Source organism: Marmota flaviventris, chromosome Y (assembly GCF_047511675.1).
Source record: "Marmota flaviventris isolate mMarFla1 chromosome Y, mMarFla1.hap1, whole genome shotgun sequence".
Taxonomy (NCBI): domain Eukaryota; kingdom Metazoa; phylum Chordata; class Mammalia; order Rodentia; family Sciuridae; genus Marmota; species Marmota flaviventris.
The window spans coordinates 17,518,088-17,542,242 of record NC_092519.1 but is presented as its reverse complement, the minus strand read 5'-3'; the positions used below and the strand labels follow the sequence as shown (position 1 = coordinate 17,542,242).

The window sequence follows — 24,155 nt, the reverse complement described above, 5'->3', positions numbered from 1 at the left end:
TCCTTAAATATGAGAGTTAAGAGGAAGGATGATGAATATCCTGTAGCCTGTATGAATACAACTCATCTTATGGCATCACTAGTTATTGCTGGCTGGTATTTCAGAGCTACACTCTGCTGAAGTTCATGTTCAGGTCTGAAACAGGTGCATTCCAATGAACCAGACCTAGGACAGCTCCCGGTCTCATGATCTTTGAAGTGACTACTTTAAATATTATTCCTTACTTCTGTGATACAGTCTTTATGGCTCTGTTTCAAACTTACAACATGTGGATTTTCTTAATGTTTGACTTAAATTACTTCCAAGATCTTTCATAGTCAGATAAATGCTGATGCAAAAATTAGAACAGAGTTAAAATGCTCTAAAAAGCCACTGTAATAAATATTGTGACTGAGCCCTCTGCTCCATGGAAAGGCTGAAGCACAACGCCAAATGAAAATGTCCATGTTACCATTGCCAAGTGCAAGGCTTCCCAATAAAATCAAGAAAAGATGAAGACTCTTCTGATGAGTGTTTGGCAGAATAATAATATTAATAACCTGGATCTTCCAAGTTGGTTATGTCCCTGAGATAGTATGTTTTCTACTAATGCCTTTTGTGTTTCAATAGCAGATCATGATGACCTCGGACCAAGAATCCAGTGATGGAAGGAAATAATTTCCCAATTGCCTTCAAATATTAAGGAAGGGCTGGGGATGTGGCTCAAGTGGTAGTGCACTTGCCTGGCATGTGTGCGGCCCGGGTTCCATCCTCAGCACCACATACAAACAAAGATGTGTGTCCACCGAAAACTAAAAAATAAATATTAAAAAATTCTCTCTCTCTCTCTCTCAAAAAAATTAAGGAAGAGGAAATATGTGGGGAGCCACTCTGAATGACCCACAACTTCCAGTTTTGAAGCAAGAGGCTCTGACCGATCACTACATTTCATGGTCACTTGGGCATTGTCCCAGCTCAGGAAGTTGAGGCATGTCTTCAGATGTAGGTGGCACCCCTGAGGTTGAGCTACACTCACCTGTTCCTTTGTAATTCTACCCCTTTGCCCTGTTTGGGATAGAGTGTTCCTTGGAAACTCCCTTTGTGTGTCCCCTGCTCTTGCTCTGCCTTTGGGTGTGGCCTTAGATGTCAGTCAACCTGCTGACACAGACATCAGGAAGCTCGACTTAACCCCCTGAAACCTGACCCCTTGCCTCATTAGAATGGCTTCTCCTCAATAAAGGGGTTCAGCATGTGTGTGTGTGTGTGTGTGTGTGTGTGTGTGTTTTCATTCTCTCTCTCCAGGAGCCATCACAGAACCCAAAGAAAAAGGTCTCAGTGTCTCTTGTGTGGTTATTTCGTGCAGCTCAGTTCCCCTGGAGTGACCCTGAGTGTTTTCATGTGAGGAAGCAGCAGCCAGTGATGCAGACAGGGTCCCTGTCCAGCTTTCTGATTCTTCGAGCTGTCTGTAGTGGGAGCCTCACCCAGACCAAGGCAGCCCCCCCCCCTTCACTTTGAAACTGTCCAAAACAGGGGGCTGGCAGGACACTTCTCCTTACTTTTCTGGCCAGGGGTGGGCAGGAGAGTTTCAAATTTCAAATCCCCCTCCCAGGGAGCACTTGGGAGGCTGTTGGCCTGGCCCTTCTGCCGGAGGAAGAGCCCACTCCAACCCCAAGCCCTTCGTGGCTATCCTGACCAAGGGGACCTGGTCTCTAGCAGGGCTTCCCCATACCTCTGGGGGTCTCCCCTTCCTGATCGGAGTCTTGTTGGAAGCCAGAGCCCCAACCTGCATTCACTCAGGCAGCCAGGAGGGAGATCTGGGGCAACTTTGGGACTAGTTTGCTCATTACGTTTCCTGATCTGGGTCTCAGGTGCTGATGAAAAGTGGGCCTGGGGGGTTAGTCATGCTGGGATTGTCACTCTCTTGAAAGTGCCTCTGTGTAGAGCCCTCCATCACCTTTGCAGCCCATGGAGCCTGGGACACTGTCCCCAGTCACAGACCTTCATGTCCCCTCTCCCTTGCAAGAACAGCCTCCAGAACCCAGCCTCTTCGTGGGAAGAAGATGTGGCATGTCTGTCATCTTGTCATTGCCTCCCCTCCCATTGTCCTCGTGGCACCCCACTCTTCTGTGCAGACACCAGGCCCTTCTTCAGGCCCCAAAGTAGCTTGTGATTGAAGTTGAGCCTGGAATGTTCATTTTGGTCAGAATGTGAAAGGATGCTTCCATATCCACTCTCCACGGAGGCCCTGAGGGCAGGAGGATCATGAGGTCAGAGCCAGGCTCAGCAAAGACAGGTGCCAAGCTACTCAGGGAGACCCTGTCTCTAAATAGAATACAAAATAGGGCTGGGAGGGGGCTCAGTGGTTGAGTGCCCCTGAGTTCAATCCCTGGTACCCCACCTCTCCAAAATCAGCCCATTGTTCCTGCTGATGAGAAGAATCATGGCCTCTGAGACAGAAGGTCCCCTGCTTCTCCTTTACTAAAAAAGCAATAAAACTTTCTTTTTTCCCCCAAAGCTGTGTCCTGGTTATTGGATTGGCACTGAGGACAAGGATGGAATTTTCAGTAACTCCTTAACCTCATGTTTCCATCCCCCACAGCTGTTATCTGTCACTAAATTTTTGTGTTTGAAATATTTTGCCTAATTTTAGTAGATGCTATTTCAAAGCCTCCTCATGGTCTGTTTGCTTGGAGCAGATTCATATCCTTTGTTTTCAAACTCTATCCATTACCATGCAAGCAGGGACTCCTGTGGATAGCGTAGAATTGGACATTGTTTTTATTTTTTCTTATGACCTCTACCTTTGGATAAGATTGCTTAGTCAATTCACATATAATGTCACTGTTGATGTCGTTATATTTATATCTGCCCTTTTACATTCTATTTTCTTATGTCTTTTTTGAGGGGGTGGGGACTGGGGATTGAAAGCAGGGGCACTCAACCACTGAGCCACATCCCCAGCCATATTTTGTATTTTATTTAGAGAAAGGATCTCATCAAATTGCTTATGACCTCATCATGGCTGAGGCTGGCTTTGAACTCATGGTCCTCCTTCCTCAGCTTCACAAGTTGCTGGGATTTGAAGTGTGCACCACCATGCCTGACCCTTACATCTTCTTTATTCCTCTATCCCTCTTCATTGTGTGTGTGTTTTACTGAAGATTGAGCCCAAGGGTGCTGTAACACTGAACTACATCCCCTGAACTACATCTCCATTGCAGGTTTTATTTTGAGACAGAGTGAAGCTAAATTGCTGAGGCTGCTCTAGCAAGTTACTGATCTATTTTTTATTTTTTTGGTTGTTTGTTTTGTTTTGCTGTTTGTTAATGAAGATTTCTGAAATGTTTTTTTCAGAGAATGAGCTAATTATAGAGCTGGGACCTCCTGAGAAACTGAGGCAGTGAAAAGATCCCCTTGAACCCTTGATTCTTGCAATCACATCAGAAAGTTTTCAGACATGTCACCCTGTAACAGACATGAACTTCTTGAAGGGGAAGGGGACATTCTCAAGGGTGAGAGTGGGTCCTCTCAGAGAGCAGAGTGACACTGTGCCTCTTCTGCACTCCAGTTTTATTGGAGTCCCTGGGAAGTTTCCAGAGAGTCCTGCCCAGGTGCACCTTTTGACTTTTGACAGCAGGGTGACATCATACTTTCATCATACTGTCGTGGCAACTCTATGTCACCTTGGCCCATGCTGAGCCATTCTAATTGGATTCTTATCCAAAGAATTATCTTTTCTTCCAAAATCTGGTCTGTGGAAAGAGTCACAAAATCTGTCCCTGCCTAGTAACTTGGGTTCCTCTTAGGGGGTTTCCTGCCTGCATTTCTCATGCAGATCACAGGTAGTTTGCTGAGAAATGTGACATCTCCTGTCCACTTAGGCCAGGCAGAGTTGCAGTAAATTGCTTTTTGGAAAAGAATGCACATGCAGGTCAGCACGGTGGGCCCCATTTTACAGGATTATTCTCTTAACCTTCTGTTCCCACCATTCTAGTGTGTGTCCCCTAAAAGACTAAGAGACACAGGTACAGAAAAAGCACAGCTTTCGCTGAGAGTCTTTCAGGATGGAACACCTGGGGGAGCAGGCAAGTTGCAGTCAGCATTTTATCCTCTGGTTCACAAGGTCCCCGCTTCTGACCCCAGTTCCTTGTTGGCAAAGTACTATGGGGTGTACCAAATTCCAGATCTTCACCTGGGATTCCCACTGGGCAGTTTAAAGAAGTATGCTTCTGGGCAGACTGGCACATGCCTGAAATCCCAGTGGCTTGGGAGGTTAATGCAGGAAAATTGCAAGTTTGAAGCAGCCTCTGCAGCTTAGTAAGGCCCTAAGCAACTTAGCCAGACCCTGTGTAAAAGTAAAAAAGAGCTAGAAATTTGGCTCAGTGGTTAGGCAGCCCTCAGTTAAATCCCTGGTATCAAAAACCCCACATGTTTGTATATAAAGCAATACACCATTAGTTGTCCCCACCTCCCTTTGTCCTTTTGTGCCAGGAAAGTCTTCTTGGATTGAGTGCATCTTGGACATAGACCGTTTTTACTTTCCTGCATCAACACTGTTTCTTTCTCTCTTGGTCAGGGTGACCCCTCCCCTACCTCCTGTGTGTCCAGGGTGGTTCAGGTGCATGGACTCGGGATCTGCCACATCCACAGTCTGGGGCTGTAGGAGTAACTTTCCATTTTGCTCTACTTGCCCTCAGGCTGCCTTTCTTATGTCTCAACTCTACATTTAAGGCAAAATACTATATTATAAATATAGATCAGTGGACTTTTTATTTCTCACACCAAGTACATCTAATCAGAATAAGCGACACATTCATACTAACAACTCCAGCTAAATAGAAAACCATTATCCTACCTAGCTCTCCATCCTTCCACATACAGTTGTAAGTCCTTTTCTACATTCCATTTTTTGTATACTTATTCTTATACATGTCATATCTCTAAAGTTACAAATTAAATAGTACCTGGCTGGAAAAGTTATTGCATCAGGAAATTCAAAATTCTAAGTCTTTTGAGGAAGTTAAAAGGATTCCAGTGATCTAATTAAGAATTTTGTTTATTATTTTTATTATTTATTTATTTATGGTGCTGGTGATTGAACTCAGGGGCACTTGGCCACTGCACCACATACCCAGCCATGTTCGGTATTTTATTTAGAGTCAAGCTCTCATCGAGTTGCTTAGCACCTCATTTTTACTGATGCTAGATTCGAACAAGCAATCCTCCTGTCTCAGCCTCCTGAGCCTCTGGGATTACAGGCATGAACAACCATGCTTGGCCTAATCCTCTTATTTGTCAGTTTCTTCATTTGATTTATAGTAGGTTAGAGTCACCATCTGGAGTTATTCTTGCTGCAGTCTGGCTGGGCACAAAATCAGGAGCCACCACACAGCTTGTAGATTCAAACAGCAACTCTTTATTCCCGAACTCACACCAGCCGTCTACAATCACGTTCTGGGGAAATCCACATTCTCTGCCAAAATCCACACCCACTGGGCTTCTGTCTCCCCAAAAATACTGTCTGAATCCCATGAGAACTCAAGGGGAACTCAGGCAGCAGGATACGCCCTATTCCCAGCAGGAATAACCTTAAACCTGGAACCACCCTAAACCCAGATAGTCCTAAACTGGGAACGCCATAAACCTGGATTATCCTAAACCGGGAACACCCTAAACCCGGATCCGCCCTGGTCCTTGAGCAAGGTCACCTTAGATGCAATGTCATTGCAAAATGTCCTATTTCCACGAGTCCTTCCACTAAGCAACATGGGGTACGCTGGCAAGGAAATTGTCATACCTACTTGGCTAATGGCTCCCAGCATATTCTCTCAGGCCCATTAGAGTTATGCTCACACCCACCTTCTTTGAACCACAATAAAAGGGATGCTCAGAGGCAAAGTGTCCCTGCCCTCAATTCAGTCTCTACCATGGTGGACAATAAGAGCACCTGGAATTCAATTCTCAGCCCTGTGCAGCTATGTGCCCACTTTTCCACACCAGTGGGAATATGACTTCTTACACAATAGCCCCCCTTGGCCATGGGTAATATTGTTAGGTAGAATGAACTTGGGCCAGTGAGCAGGATGTGAAAGACTTCACAAAGCCCAACTTAAGAGCAGAGACTAAAATTGTACTTAATTTCTAAGAGGAGGGTAGACATGACAGGCAGTATTGGCCCTAAGTGGCAATTTTTTATGGTTTATATGCAAGGTTAATGGGCCAAACTGAGCAGGGTTTTCGTTTCTCTCTGGTTTGACTATCAGTTGAAACCCAGGAAGCTGATATCGCTGGGTCAGCTTCTCGGGGTATGTTGCTTCCTAGGGATTGTGGCTTTTCTTGAAAAACTTGACATGGAAAGAATACACTGGAGGGGGACTTGTTCCTGACAAAGTGAGGTCAGTCTGTGCAATAGAGTGACATGTGTCAAGGGGGCAACTGAGCGTGAGCTCACAGACATGTTATAAGACCACAGATGCCTGAAGCTTAAATCCTACAGATAATACTAAATCCTAGATACAATTTCCCCTATACATACATGCCTATGATTACCCTTTCTATAAAACCTCAAAGTCCTTGTCAGCACCTGAAGACAGGGTAAGGGCAGGGTTTCCTTGTCTTCCTGGTGTAGCTGCACTGGTCAAAGTTTCTTTCCTGCTTTGCATCATGACCTTTTCTGTTTGATATTGGGGCATACACCTGACCAGACCTGGATCCCCAGAGTCAGGTCTCTACATAAGACTTTCTAACAGTCAAAGTAGAACATCTACACTAAGCACAAGGCACCCATTTTATTTCCACTGCACATTGCTGCCCTAGAGGATTGCCTTCCTTCCTCCCCCACCCTCTCTGCTGAGGATGGAACCCTGAGCATCAGAGCCAACCCCAATTGCTTCCTTTCATAGCTCAGGCTGCCTCCTCAAAGCGACAGAGGCCAGGAGGTGATGAGAATTACTAAAATAGTTTTCAATTTTAGATATTATGTATGGGTCATACATATGATATCTTTAAATAGTGTTTCAAAAATTTGGAGACTGTGTCTTTCTAAGTCTCTTGAGGTCACATCAGCTGGAAAAATAATATATATCACATAGTTCTTTCTTTTTCTTTCAGGTACTAGGTAATAAACCCAGTGGGGCTTGACCTGGACCTCTGAACTACATCCCCACCTTTTTCATTTTATTTTAAGAGAGGGTCTCACTGACCTTGGGCTCCTCCAGCCTCACCCTCCCAGAGAAGCTGTGCTTTGATTTTGTGTTGAGGTTAAACCCAGGGCCTCGCCACGCTCAGAAAGCACTCTATGGCTGAAGCCTAGCTCAGCGCCAGGTGTCACCTCTGTACCAGAGGCTAAGCCAAGGCTTCCCACCTGGATTAGTTCCCAGCACAGCTGAAAAGCTCCGCCTGAAAAGGGCTGGGGCCAAGAATCTGTCACTAACCCAATTTCAGCCAGTGATTGGATGATGTTAGCTGTCAGTCACGATGCAGAGGCGGGCCTGGAGGCCATCCATCAGGGATGCTGGGAGGAACTGTCCAATCAGTGCGCAGAGGAAGGGGGAGGGCGGGCTTCCGCAATCTCACGGGCTTTTCTTCCTTACCGACTGCGCTGCTCCTTCTCCAGCCGAGTTCTCTGCTCCAGTAACCCAGGTGATTCTGCCGCTCCCTGTGTCCCTGGGGATCTCGGGTTCCCGGAGGTTCCTCCAGAAGACGCCGGACACAACAGAAGCCAAACATGGTGAGTTTCTGACAAGGGCTGAAGGTGCGGGGTCAGCACCTGCCTTGGGGCCTGGCTCGCGGCTGAGCTTCAGAGGGCGGAGGAGTCCACGCTGGCGGGTTGCCCTGGGCCCTGTCCCCTGGTTCCCTGGGTTTGGAAGGGTGGCTCAGGGCCTTGGTGTCCCCTTTGCTCCCTACTGGTGGCCCACACCCACTCTTCCCAACGTGGAGGAAGCAGGGCCACAAATGCACCTTCCTTCTCCCAGGGGAGCTCCTCCGGAGGCTGCAGTAGGTCCTCCAAATTGCAGGCGCCTCCTGCCTTCTAAACCCCACCTTCCCTCCACCTTACAGCTCGGCCAGATGTTCGTTCTTCCCACTCGGTTCAAGTTGACACCGTCTGCTAATTTTCACTTTTCATCTAGTGAAATATTGAAAATAATCTTCCTTTCCTCCCTCCCTCCTTCCCTCCCTTCCTCCCCCCTTCCTTTCCTCCCTCCCCCCTTCCTTCTTTCCTTCCCTCCCTCCCTCCTTTCCTCCCTCCCTCCTTCTCTCCCTCCCTCCCCAGCCATAACTTGTGATCCTCCTGATTCAGCCTCCCACATATCTGGAATGACAGGCCTGTGCCACTGTCCCTGGCAAGTAGAACACTTTTGAAAGCATTTGTTTTCTATTTGTGAATATTATACTTGAGGGGAAGGAATAATCACTTAACACTTCCTTGTGTTTGGTCAAAATAACTGCTTTAAAAGGAATAAGGTCGTTGTTTATAGATCCCAGGGATATGGAATCCTGGGCTACATCAGTAGAGTATAACTGCTCCCTTTTCTGATAATCCATGATGTAGAGTCACCCCAGTCATGTAGTCATGTAAGCACACAGGGTAATAATGATGTAGGGACAAAGGAGGCAAGGCACTGAAGATAGCCAGAAACAGTTTTATCTGGCTGCAGCCAGTCTCAGAGGGCACAGCTTTTGCTGTAATCAATCAATCCATCCCCTGAACCCCAAGTTCAGGTGGTTTCAGAATCTTATACCCAGCATGTAAGGGGAGGGGCTCAGAAGTTCACATTGTAATACTGAGACCCTCAAATAACTCTCAGACCACACAGTGTCATTCCAGTTAAGCCTTTATTGCTGGCCAGTGGCAGACACTCTGCTCTCGAAACAATGAGATGGTCAGAGTGGTGCCCCTGCCTTCAGTTGGCTCCATATTTAAGCAAAAAAACCACAAAAGGGATGTTTGGAGGTTCAGGCAATGCCAGCAAGCCGGAAAGTTGTGGTCAGTTAGCCTCCAGTTGGCAACATAGATCATTCTGTGTTCTTGGGGGATTTTCATGAACAAAAGAATGCAAACTGCCCCAGTCATGACCTTTTTGAGTGTCATGGCTAAGTTCACAAAATGGAGCCACCATAGTCAAGTTGTCACATCACACACATAAAAGCAGCTTTTTCTTTCACTGTTCTGGGCCAAGTTAACCCTTCAAGGATAGCACCTGAGAAGGGGACAGCTTCTTCTCCCCTTTCTTTCCTCCCCCACCAGCTGTTTCCATAGAGCCCAGTTGGTGACTTCTCTGTGAAGCCCAGCTCAAGGCCAGAGGCCTTGTTTGCACATTTCTATGAACTACTATACTGGATACAAGTGTGTAAAAACTAGTAAGGGGAGTTCTAGCCCAGCACTTGGAGTGCTAATTTCTCCCATGCTAGCCGCCCTGTAAAATAGGGCAACACGAAAATATGAAGTTTATCTACACTGAACTTTTTTGTGGACACTCTTTTGTTGACAGTCCTAAAATTAGCCATGATGAAGATTTCTGGAGAAACCCAGTTAACATTTTCTGTGAAAAAAGGGGATGCCACTACAATAATGTCTGATTCATTTACTGTCCTTCATCCCCACCTCTTTTCAATATGATTTTTAGAAAGGATCTAGCTATGTTGCCCAGCCTGGCCTGAAAGTTGTGCTCCTCCTGCCTCAGCTTCCCAAGCTGTTGGGATTAAAGGCATTGACAACCCCAGCTACAGAAAATAGTTCATTTAAACCCGTATATTAATGACCATACTAAGGAACATGGATTCAAGTTACCTGAATGATGTATGTGTCCCTCTTTTCTTTCTTTCTTTTCTTTTCTTTCTTTTTTTTTTTTTTTAATATACCAGGGATTGAACCCAGGGCCACTTAAACACTGAGCCACATCCCCAGCCCTTTTTATATTGTATTTTCAGATGTGATCTCACCAAGTTCCTTATGGTCTCACTAAGTTGCTGAGGATGGCTTTAAATATAGCAATCCTCCTACCTTAGCCTCTCAAGCTGTTGGGATTACAGTTGTGTTCCACTGTGCCTGGCCTACATGAACTTTTATAAAAGGAACTTGTATATCACTACATTAACCAATTGCATTGGTAGGAACATCAGATTGATGGGGTACAGAAAATAAAATAAAGAAAATTTCTTCTCTATGTCTGTTATTGAATTCTGAGCTTTGGTAGATTTTGGAGACTAGGCATCTGGTAAGGTTAGTGATATATTCTGAGAAGTTTCGAGAATTGTGGTCTGATACAGAAATGAAGATAATTGGCTATGAAAGGACTTAAGATAGCCCAAGATAATTTTTGCTCTCCATACAGAACCCTGCCTTTCCACCCTCATGATTGTCTGGTTGGCTGAAGTCAAGTACTCTGAAGGTTCTTTGATGTAGATGCAAATGTATAAAGAACTTGAGTTCACAGCTTCTTTTATCTTCCTTAGGTGTAGACACCATGTCAGATTTCTTGGGCAGAAGTTTCTTTTGGACGCCTCTCAGGGTCCCATGTCCTGAGCAACTAACCTCTCCTGGAGCTTCCACAAAGTGCCCACAGGTGCCCTGTGCCCTGCAGGGTGAACAGAACTTCAGGCCCTGGGTCAGCTCCTCCTAGGGGACAGCCTGATGTGTGGGGTGCAGCCTCTCAGGGAAGCGGCTGGGGGTTTTGGGCTGAGGAATCTCCTGGAACAGGCCTCATCTAGACAGCTACTTCCTTGGGACCTTGTTTTTCCCAAGCTCTGTTCCCATTCCTTGGAGAAAAGTGGCCAGTCAGCCTGTGGATGCTGGTGCTGAGGGGCCAGGTCACCAGTGATTCCTGCCCTTTCAGTCTCTGACAGTGTGAAGGAGTGAAACCTCTCCCAGAGCATAAGGACCACCCACCCCAGTGCAGAGCTGTGCAAACCTGAAAAGCCTCTTAGAGTGGAGTCATGGTCCAGGTCTCTTGGAGGGTGATCCTGTAGGTTTTCAGTGGGCAAGACCTGGAGGGAGCATGTCCCAGCTGTCAGGGACCTTCCCTGTCCCTTGAGCCTGACACATGTGTGCTCCCTCAGCACCAAAGCTTTCTGTGTATCACTTTGAAATGATGTGCTCACTTATGTGAGGCCCAGGTTTATTTATTCAGAGCCACATGGGATGGACTATTATTAAAGATGCAAGAAAGAAGTGGATTTTAAAAAGTCTAGTTACATTTCCATTGTTAAAAATCCCAACTTATAACCAGTTACAGTGGTGCTCACCTGTGATCCTTCCTGCTCCACAGGCTGAGACAGGAGTGTTGCAAATTTGAGGGCAGCCTTAGCAACTTATCCAGGCCTTATGCAACCTGGTGAGACTGTGTCTCAAAATAAAATATGAAAATGACTGGGGATGTGGATCAGTAGTAAAATGTCTCTGGTTTTCATCTCGGGGGTATCAAAAAAGAAAGAAAGAAAAGGAAAAGAAAACACCTAATTACCTAATGTACCTTTTGCTACCCTTGAGTGTGTATAGAAAGTTGGTAAGATTCAATCTTGTCTTTTCAGTGATTTCAAATTGAAATCCAACCCTAGATTCCAAAATGCCATGTAAGCTACAGAGAAACTCTGTCTTACATTATTGCTGCAGAATTTGAGTCCAATTCTACCAAAATAGTGGTGGATAACTTATGAATGAGATTTCATGAAAACTAGTATCTGTCCTTCACAAGGTGATGACAAAGGATGACAGTTTTTCACTGTTGTTGTCTGGACTTGGCAGGTTCATGTTAACTGTTTTTTTGGTATCAGGAATGGAACTCAGAGTTGTTTATCCACCAGCCCCTTTTAGATTCTTTGTTTTGGTACAGAGTCTTGCTACATAGCCGAGGGCCTCAGACTCCTGAACCACTGGGGTTACAGGTGTGCACCATCACACCCATCTTCATTGTAAAGTTTAAGGACAATTTTGGCAATACCTGAAATACCCAAGTATGATCATTTAATCACTGAATATCAGTGAATTAGTAAATGACACTCATTTTCTGGAAAGGGGAAATACATGTGTCTAAATAAGGGTGCTGATCCCCTCAAGAGCACTCCCACTATGTCACCTGATTCCTGTTCCCTCCTAAATGCATCATCCTAGGGTCACCCCTTTGGGAGCTGGCCTTTTTTTTTTTTTTTTTAAAGAGAGTGAGAGAGATAGAGGTGTAGAGAGAGAGAATTTTTTAATATTTATTTTTTAGTATTTGGCGGACACAACATCTTTGTATGTGGTGCTGAGGATCGAACCCGGGCCGCACGCATGCCAGGCGAGCGCGCTACCGCTTGAGCCACATCCCAGCCCCGGGAGCTGGCCTTTTACCTTATGAAATTTGGGAGCAACATAAATGCTCTCTCTACTCTCTCTGTCCTGTACAACATTTTGGCTGGTCTTAGATACAGTCTATTATTTTTTAGATGTAGTTTTTCTTATGTTTACCTCCAAAATACAGTAAATCATGCCCTAAATTTCACAGAATTTACTGAAATGCTCTGTGTTTTTTTAGGAGAGTGTAGGTCATGGGAATATTCGATCTTCTTTGAGAAAGTGTGTTGTCTATCCATTGATTTTGTTGTTTTTATGCCTCTAATTGTGTACCTTTTGTATTATAATAATTTTTATCTCTCATTATATGTATTTCAGTGTGTGTGTGTGTCTGTGTGTGTGTCTGTGTTTGTGTGTGTGGCCTGCTGGAGATTGATTCGAGGGAGGGCCACATACATGGTTGGCAAGTTTTCTACTACCGAACTACTCTCCAGCCCAAGAGAATTAGTATTGTACACTGTTGTTTATTTATTTGCTTGCTTATTGAGTGCTGGGGATTGATGCCATGGACTTGCTCATGCTTAGTTATCCTCCAGAAATGAATTTCAATTTGTAAGCAGTGTTCCGGAGGTGTACATGTGTTTTACTGGGGAATAAACCTACAGGCACTTGACCACTGAGCACATCCTCAGCCCTTCTTATTTATTAATTTATTTTTCTTTTCTTTTTTATATTTTGTATAGTATTAGATGGACAGAATACCTTTATTTTCTTTATTTTTCTGTGGTGCTGAGGATCATACCCTCACACATGTTAGCAACTGCTCTGCCACTTAGCTACAGTCCCCGACCTCCTTTTTATTTTTGATGAAAACCAGTCTCACTAAATTTCTGAGTGTCTTGCTAGGTTGCTGAGACTGGCCTCAAACTTTTGCCATTTCCCTGCCTTGACCTCCCTAGTGGCTGAAATTACAGGTGCATACCACTACACCAGCAGTTGGAATGAGTTTTGAAGACTTATAATCCAATTTTTTCCAGATGAAAATTGTATTCAAAATCAGTTTCCTTGCTTTTGCTCATACTTTTTAAATTTGTAACTATGACTCTTCCTCTTATTTTTGCATTATTATGAAAAAGGTACTTAGCATATAATATTTTTTCTTATGTATATATTTATAAAACTTCATGGCTTGGTAGTTTATTTACTTATTTATTAGATAAACTTTGTTTTTATGAGCAATTTTAGGTTTACATAGTTTATTAGTCAGTGTTTTCTAGAGTAACAGTATCAAGAGGAAGTATGATTATCAAAGGGGATTCATTAGATTGGCCTACTTGACCTGAAGCTGATGTCCACAGTGGCTGTCTGCAGCTGGAGAGCTTGAGAAGCAGTAGCTACAGAGTCCAAGAGGCTGAAGTCTCAGAACAAGAGGGATCAATGGTGCTGCCCTAGTCCAGACCAAAGATTCTGGAAACTCCCTGGAGAATCACTGGCAGAGTCCACTTTGGGAGAGTGAAGAAGGCAGAGTCTGATATCCTCAGGCCATTGCAGTAGCAATCAAGAACCCAATGAGAAGAAAGGAGCTTACTCTGCTGCTGCTTCCTTCCTCTTCCAACTTTTGTTCCACCCAAGACAGTGTCCTATTGGATGGTGCTGCCTAGCTTAAGGAGGTTCTCCAGTTTGGTTCACTGTTCCACATGCCAATCATTTGTAGACACATCCTCATGGACACACCCAGAAGCTCATTAATCATCAGTATTTTTTAATCCAATCAAGGTGACAATTTAATGTGACATTACTCATAGTATTGAATACCCCTTCTCTCCAGCTGATAGTCTCCACTGTTTTCAACATATTGCATTGGTGAGGGTGTTTGTTACTTACTAAACCAGTGTTGAACATTTGATAAAGAAAATGGATGAAGCAACACGTTATGATAAGCTGAAGTTCGTCCTTTACCTTAGGCTTCCTCGTCTGTGTGATGTGATTGTGTGTGTCACATATTATACAAGATAATGTCATACAGAAGAGTTTCACTGCTCTGGGAATCCTGTGTTCCCTCTGTTCATCTCTCCTCATTCCTTCCTCCCTCTCTGCTCCCTAAGTCCCTGGCACCCATCAATTCTGCTAGTGCATCTATAATGTTGTCTTTTCCAGAATGTTCTTGACTTGGAATCTTACTTCACTTGGCCATTTCAAACTGACTTCTCTCTCTTACCAGTCTGCCTTTAAGGGTGCTGTATCTTTCTAGGCTGCAGAGCTCATTTTCTGGGTGATGTTCTTTGATGTGGATAAACTGCAGCTTTTCCATTCAGTATTGAAATGTGCATCTTCCTTGCATCTAGCTTTGGGCAGTTCTGGATATGGCTGCTGTAGTCACTGCAGTGACGGTTCCTGTGCCCATAATTGCCCCATCATTTGCATAGACACCTGGAGTGTGATGGCTTGATTGTACAGTTTTTTGCATTTATGATTAAATTTTGCATTTATGATTATGAGCATCACTCATAGTTTTCTTTTCTATTTAATACTTTTCTTTATCTACTTAATTTGGATAATATAGTAACTTATGCCTCAGAAAGAAATAGGAGGTGTTAATTCAGCTTCTATGTTCTGGAAATAAAATTAGAAAATAGGTGGCAGTTCTTAAGTGTCTCATGGAAGCCTGTTTGAGATGTCAGAGCCTTGCCTTGCCTTTTGGGGTAGTAAGTAGTTATTGAGTCTGGTTTTTTTTAGCAGCCATGGGCTCACTTGTTTTGTGTATTCCCCTTGTGTGTAAGTTGTAGGAGATTGTCTCTCTCAAAGAAATGGTTCAGTTTCTGCAAGTTTCTAATTTGTGACAAGCACGTTTATGATAATCTTCAATTCCAATGCATTGTTGATGATGACACTTTTAAATGTGTTAGTAGGTTTTCAGTCCTCTTTGCTTTTTTCTTTAATTCTTTTGTATATTTTACACTTTTATTTCTTTCTATTTATGTGTCAGTGAGGATTGAATCCACTTTCTCCCAAGCACTACCAAACACTCTTCCACTGAGTAACAACCTCAGTCCCTGTCCTCTGTATTCTTAGCCTTATGTCAGTTTATCAGTGATGCTAAGGTTCATGAAGAACTTGATTTTGCAGACTGTGGATTTCCTGATTGTGGTTTCATCAACACCTTCTCTGTTACCTTCCTGTGGTTAATTTAGGTTTACCTTGCTCTTCTTTCTCTGTTTTTTTGAAGCAGCAGTTTCAATGATTGCTTTTAGCTCCTTAGATACCAATACAGCGCCACATCTGGTGCTCTCTATGAATTTCCCATGATGGACTTTTACATTGTATTCCTTTTTTTTTTAAATTTTTTTTTTTAAGAGAGAGAGAGAGATTTTTTTTTAATATTTATTTTTTAGTTATCGGCAGACACAACATCTTTGTTTGTATGTGGTGCTGAGGATCGAACCCGGGCCGCACGCATGCCAGGCAAGCGCGCTACCGCTTGAGCCACATCCCCAGCCCCTACATTGTATTCCTTAAAAATGGTCACCTTGGTGCTGGGGATGTGGCTCAAGTGGTAGCGTGCTCACCTGGCATGTGTGCGGCCCGGGTTCGATCCTCAGCACCACATACATACAAAGATGTTGTGTCTGCCAAAAACTAAATAATAATAATAAAAACAACAACAACAAAAAATGGTCATCTTTTCTCTTGAGCCACCTCTTTGTCCTGTGTTTGTTTAGAGTCCTGTGTTTCAGGTCCCCTTCGCTGGAGGGTTTGCAGCTTCTTCCGGTCTGATTTCTGCTTTAGCTCTCATGATCTTTTAGCATACATGGGATTTCACTGGTGGTGCACTTGTAGGGGTGTGGCTTATTTCATGTGAAGTGTTGCTTTGACCCTGAGACCTCAGTGTCCTTCCCCTTTGTTTGAAGCCCATGAAGCCCTCCTGCCTCCATCATTGTCCTCACAGAGGTAGGCTGCTGTCTCTGAGTGTAATTGTGCATTCTTGATTGTTTGGGGTGGTTCTGTATGTTTTCAGTCCTTGAGTATGGTTTTGTGTCAGTGGCAGGGACATTTTCTTTTGGCCTGTTCCATCACTGTGCAGACATCATAGCATGCTTACCGATGTGCATGGTGGCCTTTTCACACCCAGACTGTGTGGGATAGTTCAGGAATCTGGGCTAGAAACTTGTTGCTTTACCACACTCTGGAAGAGCTTCTGCCTTAGGTTTGTTTGCAGCACCATTCCTACAGGCAGGATGAATGTCTTTCACAACAGACAACCATTGCACATGTGGCCCTACATTGATCAAAATGTCCTTGAACAGAGCATTGGTATGTGTCATGACTGTACATTATGGTAGTGAACCGGCTGCTGTTAAGAAGAGTTTGACAGTCATTGGACATTCATTGTTGCTATGAGACTTAGAAAAGTAGTGCCTGCTGTTTATTAAGAAGATTGTTTTGAGAGTTATAAAACTTTGTAAGGCTGTCATTGGGACAAGGTGACATTTTTGGGTCATTGAGTTATTTCTAAGACATGTGCCATCTTTCACTTACTCCATTCTGGTTTTCAGGAACCACAGGAATTTATAAAATTGTTGTGTTTATTAATAAATAAATTAATCAAATAGATAACTCATGTTGGTTTTGGTCATTTAATAGTAAGCTAGTTGACTAAATTTGTTCTAGAGTAAAGCACCTGCAAACTTCTAGTTGTTCTCAGTGTAATCACACAGGATGAGCTCAAGCTCCAGTTAACACATTGTGACAACTTGTGTGAAAAGTTGTCTAAATGTTGTCTATGAAGGAATCTCCTTAGTGACCCCATGCCCAGAGAGTGTGGGTGGGGGCTGGTTCTAGGCATTTCTTTAAGTATGGAACAATAGACTTTCAGAGGGAACAAGACATCAGTAAATTCCATGTTATCTATATTAATCTTGTAGGTACAGGGAGCCACCAGAATATCTCTCAAATGGTTAGTTTCATGATTCCTGCAATTTCCTACTCATCACCTTTCTTTTCTAAAGATAAGTACTATCAGAAGTGCTTATATTGGGTCTGTACCACTCAGGACAATTCTAGAACATGTAATAGAGGTGAAACCAATAAAGAACTTAGGAGTGATCTGGGAGCCTGTCTTAGTTCCTGTGAACTCACCAAAGGAAGGGTATAAATCACTATGATGCTTGGCTTCTGAGGAGCCAAGTTCTAGTGTTGGAATGGGTGTAAGAAATTGAATGCAGGAAAGATTTGATGAACCAAATCATGGAATTAATCAGTAATTCAGAGAATCCTGTGGACACCAAGCATGTTGAGTACATATTTCTGATGCTATCAATCTCTCCTGACCTCCAGTAAACATTTGTGGGATATTTTAGATCTCAGTGACCTTTGAGGATGTGGTTGTGAACTTCACCCAGGAGGAATGGGCATTGCTGGATCCTTCCCAGAGGAACCTTTACAGAGATGTGATGCTGGAAGTCTTCAGAAACCTGGCTTTTATAGGTAATAATGATTTTTTTAATTAATCAAATAGATAACTCATGTTTATTTTGGTCATTTGTACAGAACATGAGAAGGGAATCCATTGTAGAATTATTGCAGCATAAAAGGCACCTACAAGTTTGGCAAAGCATTTCTGTCTCCTAAAAATTCATAAAGATTATTCTGGTTTCTCATTTTAGAAAACAAATGGCATGAAAAAAACATTCAAGATGAGATCAAAAATTCCGAGATCATTCTAAGGTAATTTTGCTCACAAGAGGAGTTCTTGAGGGAATGTGAGAATGTCATATAATTTTTAAAACAGACCAACCCAAGAAGTATGCACAATTTGAAATGTATTTATTTTTATAAGAGTTTTTTTTTTTTTTTACTAGAAATATATACTTAACAGTAACAGATATTCAGTCTTTTCCAAGTACTTGGCATGCCAAAAGTATATGAAATTGCATGTGAATATCACTCTTTAGATAATTACCATAGGGAAGCTGCATTGCAAAGGATTGTTTCCTTTCGATATCTTGATTTTCAGGCAATTTGAAAACATCAGAAAACCTAGCCTTTACCTGATGTTGTTAGTAATGTAAGCCTAGGACCCATAAATAAATATAAAATCATGAATGAATTAGGCATTGATAATGTGCTAGTCATTCTTCAAAGAAGCCATGTGGTAAACATCAACAGCCAAGAAGATAGTGTGGGGAAACTTTCAATGAGATTCCAGTTCTTAACTGGACAAAGAAAAATTTTAATAGAGTAAATCCATGTGGTTGTTATATGTGTGCCAAGGACTTCATATGCACTTCATTCCTTCATAGGCACATCACATCTCACTCTGAACACAAAAGCTACAAGCACGAGGAATGTGAAGAGAAGCCATGTGAATTTAAACAGCACAGGCAATCCCTGGTTTCTGTCAAAAGTGTTCACACACAAATGTTAATACAAACTGGAGATGGACCCTATGAAAGTACAGTATGTGGGAAAGTCTCCAGTTGTTCCAGTGACATTCAAAGGTATGAAGATACTCATACTGGGTGGCAACCCTATGAAGATCAACAATGTGGTGAAGCCTCTTCTCTCCCAGATGTTCAAAGACATATGAGAACACAAAGTGGAGGTAAACCTTTTCAATGTGAGGTATGTGGGAAAGCCTTTCATTTCTCCTCTTTATTTAGAAGACATGAAAGAACTCATTCTGGAAAGAAAGTCTATCAATGTAAACAAGTTGGTCAAACCTTTATTTCACACACAAGTCTTCAAAGGCACAGGGTCACACACACGGGGAATGCACGATTCAACTGTAAAGTATGTGGGAAAGACTTTGCTTATCCCAGTTTACTTAGAATCCATCAGAGAACCCATACTGGAAAGAAGCCTCATGATTGTAAGCAGTGTGGGAAAGCCTTTGCTAGATCCAATGACCTTCAAATACATGAAAGAACACATACTGGGGAGAAGCCCTATGAGTGTAAGCAGTGTGGAAAAGCCTTTGCCACATCCAGTCACCTTCACTCACATGAAATAACCCATACTGGAGAAAAGCCCTATGAATGTATGCAGTGTGGCAAAGTCTTTGCTACATCCAGTATCCTTCACTCACATGAAAAAACTCATACTGGAGAAAAGCCCTATGAATGTAAGCAGTGTGGCAAAGCCTTTACTAGATCCAGTTATCTTCAGATTCATAGAAGAACGCATACTGGAGAGAAGCCCTATGAATGTAAGCAGTGTGGCAATTTCTTTGCTAGTTCCAGTTACCTTCCCATACATGAAAAAACACATACTGGAGAGAAGCCCTATGAATGTAAGCAGTGTGGCAAAGCCTTTGCTACATCCACTTCCCTTCAGATTCATGGAAGAACACATACTGGAGAGAAGCCCTTTGAATGTAAGCAGTGTGGAAAAGCCTTCAGTAGTTTCTCTGGCCTTCACTCACATAAAAAAATTCATACTGGAGAGAAGCCTTATGCATGTAAGCAGTGTGGCAAAGCCTTTCCTAGGTCCAGTAGCCTTCACAGACATGAAAGAACACATACTGGGGAGAAGCCCTATGAATGTAAGCAGTGTGGCAAAGCCTTTACTAGATCCAGTGAGCTTCACGCACATGAAAAAACTCATAATGGAGAAAAGCCATATGAATGTAAGCAGTGTGGGAAAGCCTTTGTTAGATCCCGTTTCCTTCAGATTCATGGAAGAACACATACTGGAGAGAAGCCCTATGAGTGTAAGCAATGTGGAAAAGCCTTCACTCGTTTCTCTGGCCTTCACTCACATAAAACAATTCATACTGTAGAGAAGCCTTATGCATGTAAGCAGTGTGGCAAAGCTTTCGCTCGTTCCTCTAGCCTTCGTTTACATAAAAAAATTCATACTGGAGAAAAGCATTATGCATGTAAGCAGTGTGGCAAAGCCTTTGCTACATCCAGTAGCCTTCACAGACATGGAAGAACACATACTGGGGAGAAGCCCTATGAATGTAAGCAGTGTGGGAAAGCCTTTGCTAGATCCTGTAGCCTTCACTCACATGAACAAACTCATACTGGAGAAAAGCCCTATGAGTGTGAGCAGTGTGGCAAAGCCTTTTCTACATCCAATTACCTTCAGGTTCATTTAAGAATGCATACTGGAGAGAAGCCCTATGAGTGTAAGCAGTGTGGCAATACCTTTGCTAGCTCCAGTATCCTTCAAAGACATAGAAGAACACATATCGGAGAGAAGCTCTATGGTTGTAAAAAATGTGGAAAAGCCTTTGTTACATCTGCTCACCTTCACTTACATGAAGCAACCCATAGTGCAGAGAAATCATAGTCATGAAAACAATTGGCAAAGTCTTCTGTTAATAAGCTTTCACTCATTATCATGTAGTAAGTTTTCTGTAGAAAAATTCTTAGAAAAAAAAAGAAAAATTCTTTGAATGTGAAATATGGGTAAATCAATATTTCTTGTCCAATTCAGAGAGAAGAAAGTGCTCACATGTTTGAATCTATCTATAAATAGTACTGGGGAGTTAGTCTGGTGGTCATTTATTACTGAGCCATGGTGAAGGAGATTTCCCACTCACTGTCTTGACAGGGTCACAGTGACAATTAATGCTGGCAAAGCCGCGCTGGTTGGTGGGAATCCGAAACCATGAGACCCTTTTTTTATATAATTGGGACTTTTCATTTTCATGCTTATGTTTCTAACAGGAGGCATGAGTATGTTAAATGCCAAACAAATTAAATATCAGATGGCTAGAACATAACAGGTAGTTCATGCATTTAAGGCTGTTCTTCTTCCCCTCAGCATATCAAGGACAAAGTAGAAGGCTGTTCTTGTATCTCAGTACACTGAGGACAAATCTGATAATGGACAACAAACATCCTCTGAAAGGTCACGAGAATTTCAGGCACCACACTGATTATATCAACTAGAACCCAAGCTCATATTTCCAGCCTCTTAGAAAACCTAATCATTATGCTTATTTTACAAAGCCCACCATGTGTAGTCTCATTTTTGATTGAGGAAAGTTATATTATACACTTAGGAAAGTTAAAACATTTAACGATATAATCTTCTCTTTTTATAAAATCTTTTTTACTTTATATAGGGTTTTATGATGAATATAGTTAATATTGGCGGAAAGTGGACTGAGGTTTACAACTTATTTTCTATTGAGAAAGATTATAAAGATATGAGAACTAGTGCACCTTGAAAAATGTAAATTAGTGATGCATTTTATTAATGATTCTGTACTTTTAATAATTAAATAACTAAAGGTCATATCCTGGAAAAATGGAAATTAAATTGTATAATCAATGGTGTATCTGAATCTATAGTGATAAAAATATTGCAATAAAAAATGACCCAGAGAAAGCTGCATTAGAGCTCTCTCTCTCTCTGGAGATTGCTCCAACGGAACGACTCCTGTCTCATCTTTTCGCTGACACCACTTATCCTTCAGGACCCCCTGGACCCCACTAGGGCAGGACCCGGGCAGAGCCACAAACTTTTTCCTTTTTATTTTGAGAGAGGGACTTGCAGAGTTCCTTAGGGCCTTGCTTAGGTGCTGAGTTTGGCATCAGAATTGTGATACTTCTGCCTCAGACCCTGAGTCTCTGGGATTAAAGGCAAACACTACTAGGTCTAACTGAATAATGCTTTAAATGTGAAAAATTCGGAAAATCATTCCATTTTCCCCGTTGCCTTCAAAGTCATTTCACTCACACTGGAAAACAACCCTCAGTATGGGGAAGATTGGGTACATTCTGTCAGCTTCCCATCCCAGTCCCGCTTTCCTTCTCATATACGAAAATACTCATAGAGGGAAGCCCTGAGAATGTGATTAATGTAGGAAGTCTTCTAATTTTCCCAGTTTTTTATAAGGTCTGTTAAGAATCTTCTGGAAAGATTCATGCCAAAATGAATAAATCATATGCAAGAAAGTGTTCAAGTGTTTCCGTTTTGTTCAGTTGTATGAAAGGACTCATACTGTAGAAAATCCTGTGGAAAAGCCATGTGGGGCAGTATGCAGCTCTCATAGTTTCCTTCAAAGACATAAAGGGATTCACATCGGGGAAAACCCTTCTGTTCTTTAAACAATGTGGTAACACTTTCACTTTTCCAGGTTCTTTTTGAACATCATGGAAGAACTCACTCTGGAGAAAAGCCTTGTATATAAAAATGTGGTGAGACCTTCAGTTGTTTCAGATCCAATGAGACTTATATAGACTTGAGAATTTTTTATTTTATTTTACTTTTTTTTTTTTTTTTTTGATACCAGGGATTCAACCCAGAGACATTCAACCACTGAGCCATATCCTACTTCTTTTTAATTTTTTTTTCCAAATATTTAAACATGGTCTCACTGAATTGCTTAGGTCCTCACTATGTTGCTTATGTTGACTTTGAACTTGTGATCCCCTGCCTCAGCCTGCTTTTCCAGTGGAATTACAGTCATGCAACCCCTTCAGCAAGAAACCTCTTTTTTTGAGAAAACCAGTGTAGGCATGTAAAAAGGGTGTGTGCCTTCATTTCTTACTGTTCACAGGTAATGAGAATGCACCCTGGATTGGATGTAGGAATTGTGTCAGCATGAAGATGTGAAAGCAACATTCTACCACGCGACCTGCGCAATGGTTTCATTAATGAGGTTCTAGGCATAAAGTTAGTTAGAAGAGATCGAAATAAAACACACAGACTCAGTTACCTTATTTCTATTGCAGGTCCAAGACGGCTCCCCTCTCTGGCTCCGACCTCTAACCGCCCAGCAGGGCAGCAAGGATTACTCAGGGTTAGCAGGAGAGAGAGAGAGAGAGAGAGTGAACACGCCAGGGAGTAGCCTTTTATTGGGGAACAAGAAATTCAGGGGATAATTCCATCCAATGAAGGTTGAGGGGGGACTGCACTCCAAGGTCAGGGTCAGTGATTGGGCCCCCGGGGTCAGTCGTCAGTCACACCCCCACACGGACGGGTTCTCTCATCAGGAAAGGGCCGGGAAAATTCCGACACAGCCAGAAGCCTCAGACCCTTAATGGGAGTCCCCCAGTCACGTGTCAGGATGGCTTCCCACATATTCCCCCTTTCTATTCTTAAAAATGAGGCGGCGGTTCACTCTTTGGAGTTTCTGTATTCTTGTTCCGAAGACTCGCCATCCTATAATTACAACACAAAGGAGAATTAACAGCAAAGAGAATAATCCAATAATGTACCAGGCCGAGTGTTTAAGAATATTTCCAGGGTTGAATCCATTTAACTCCTTTAATATTTGGTTTGCCAGAGAAGAAGGATCTGAAAATTCAGCTCTATTATTTTGAATGTCTTGGATATGGTGATGAAGTTCCAGAATATCCAAGCTATTATTACTATTTTGCCAAATACCTAATAAATGGTTTTTAACCTTCTCCCAATCCCAGAGAGAAGCATTGTACTTGGCAGCTGTAACACAAACATAATTGGCATTGCATTTAAGCCTTTCCTTAAATTTTAAGGCTGAAAGTTCATTACCTATGTCTATAACAGTCGCCTCTAAGGCATTTAATTTAGTCTCAATCCTTTCATCAATATTTACTTGATTACGCAGAGCCTTGGAAGTATTTTGAGCTAAATTATTAAGAAATTTTGCATGCTGAATATTCTGAGACAATGTCAGAGACGCAGAGACAGTTGAGGCAATAAAGGAGACTAGCACCAAAACACCAACAATTATAACTCCAATAGCACGTTTAGGTCTTGCTAACTGGGCATGAATTTGCTGCAAGACTTGTAAACCAGTATCAGCATACCATGGCTCTGAAATATTAGCAGGTAATAAAACAAAAGAGGGCTGATGAAGTATCAGCACTCCTTTTCCTCCATTATACCTAGTAATACAATTGGTTAGGTTGCATTTATTACAAGTAACAATATATCTGTCATCTATCCATTTAACTTTTACATTTCC

General features: G+C 42.6%; 1 protein-coding gene across 1 annotated transcript; it reads left to right on the top strand.

Annotated features, from left to right (window-relative positions):
* The first annotated feature begins 7,568 nt into the window (after positions 1-7,568).
* LOC139703585 (zinc finger protein 709-like) lies at positions 7,569-20,642 on the top strand. The gene is made up of 4 exons (XM_071607075.1): positions 7,569-7,708; positions 17,608-17,734; positions 17,914-17,974; positions 18,550-20,642. The coding sequence occupies exons 1-4, from the start codon at positions 7,706-7,708 to the stop codon at positions 20,540-20,542; spliced, it is 2,184 nt and encodes a 727-aa protein (XP_071463176.1). The 5' UTR covers positions 7,569-7,705; the 3' UTR covers positions 20,543-20,642.
* The last annotated feature ends 3,513 nt before the right edge of the window (positions 20,643-24,155 follow it).

Coding starts and splice junctions, on each gene's coding strand:
- LOC139703585 (XM_071607075.1), top strand. Junction 17,735..17,913: donor CAGAAACCTGGCTTTTATAG/GTAATAATGATT, acceptor TTCTCATTTTAG/AAAACAAATGGCATGAAAAA. Junction 17,975..18,549: donor AATTCCGAGATCATTCTAAG/GTAATTTTGCTC, acceptor ATTCCTTCATAG/GCACATCACATCTCACTCTG.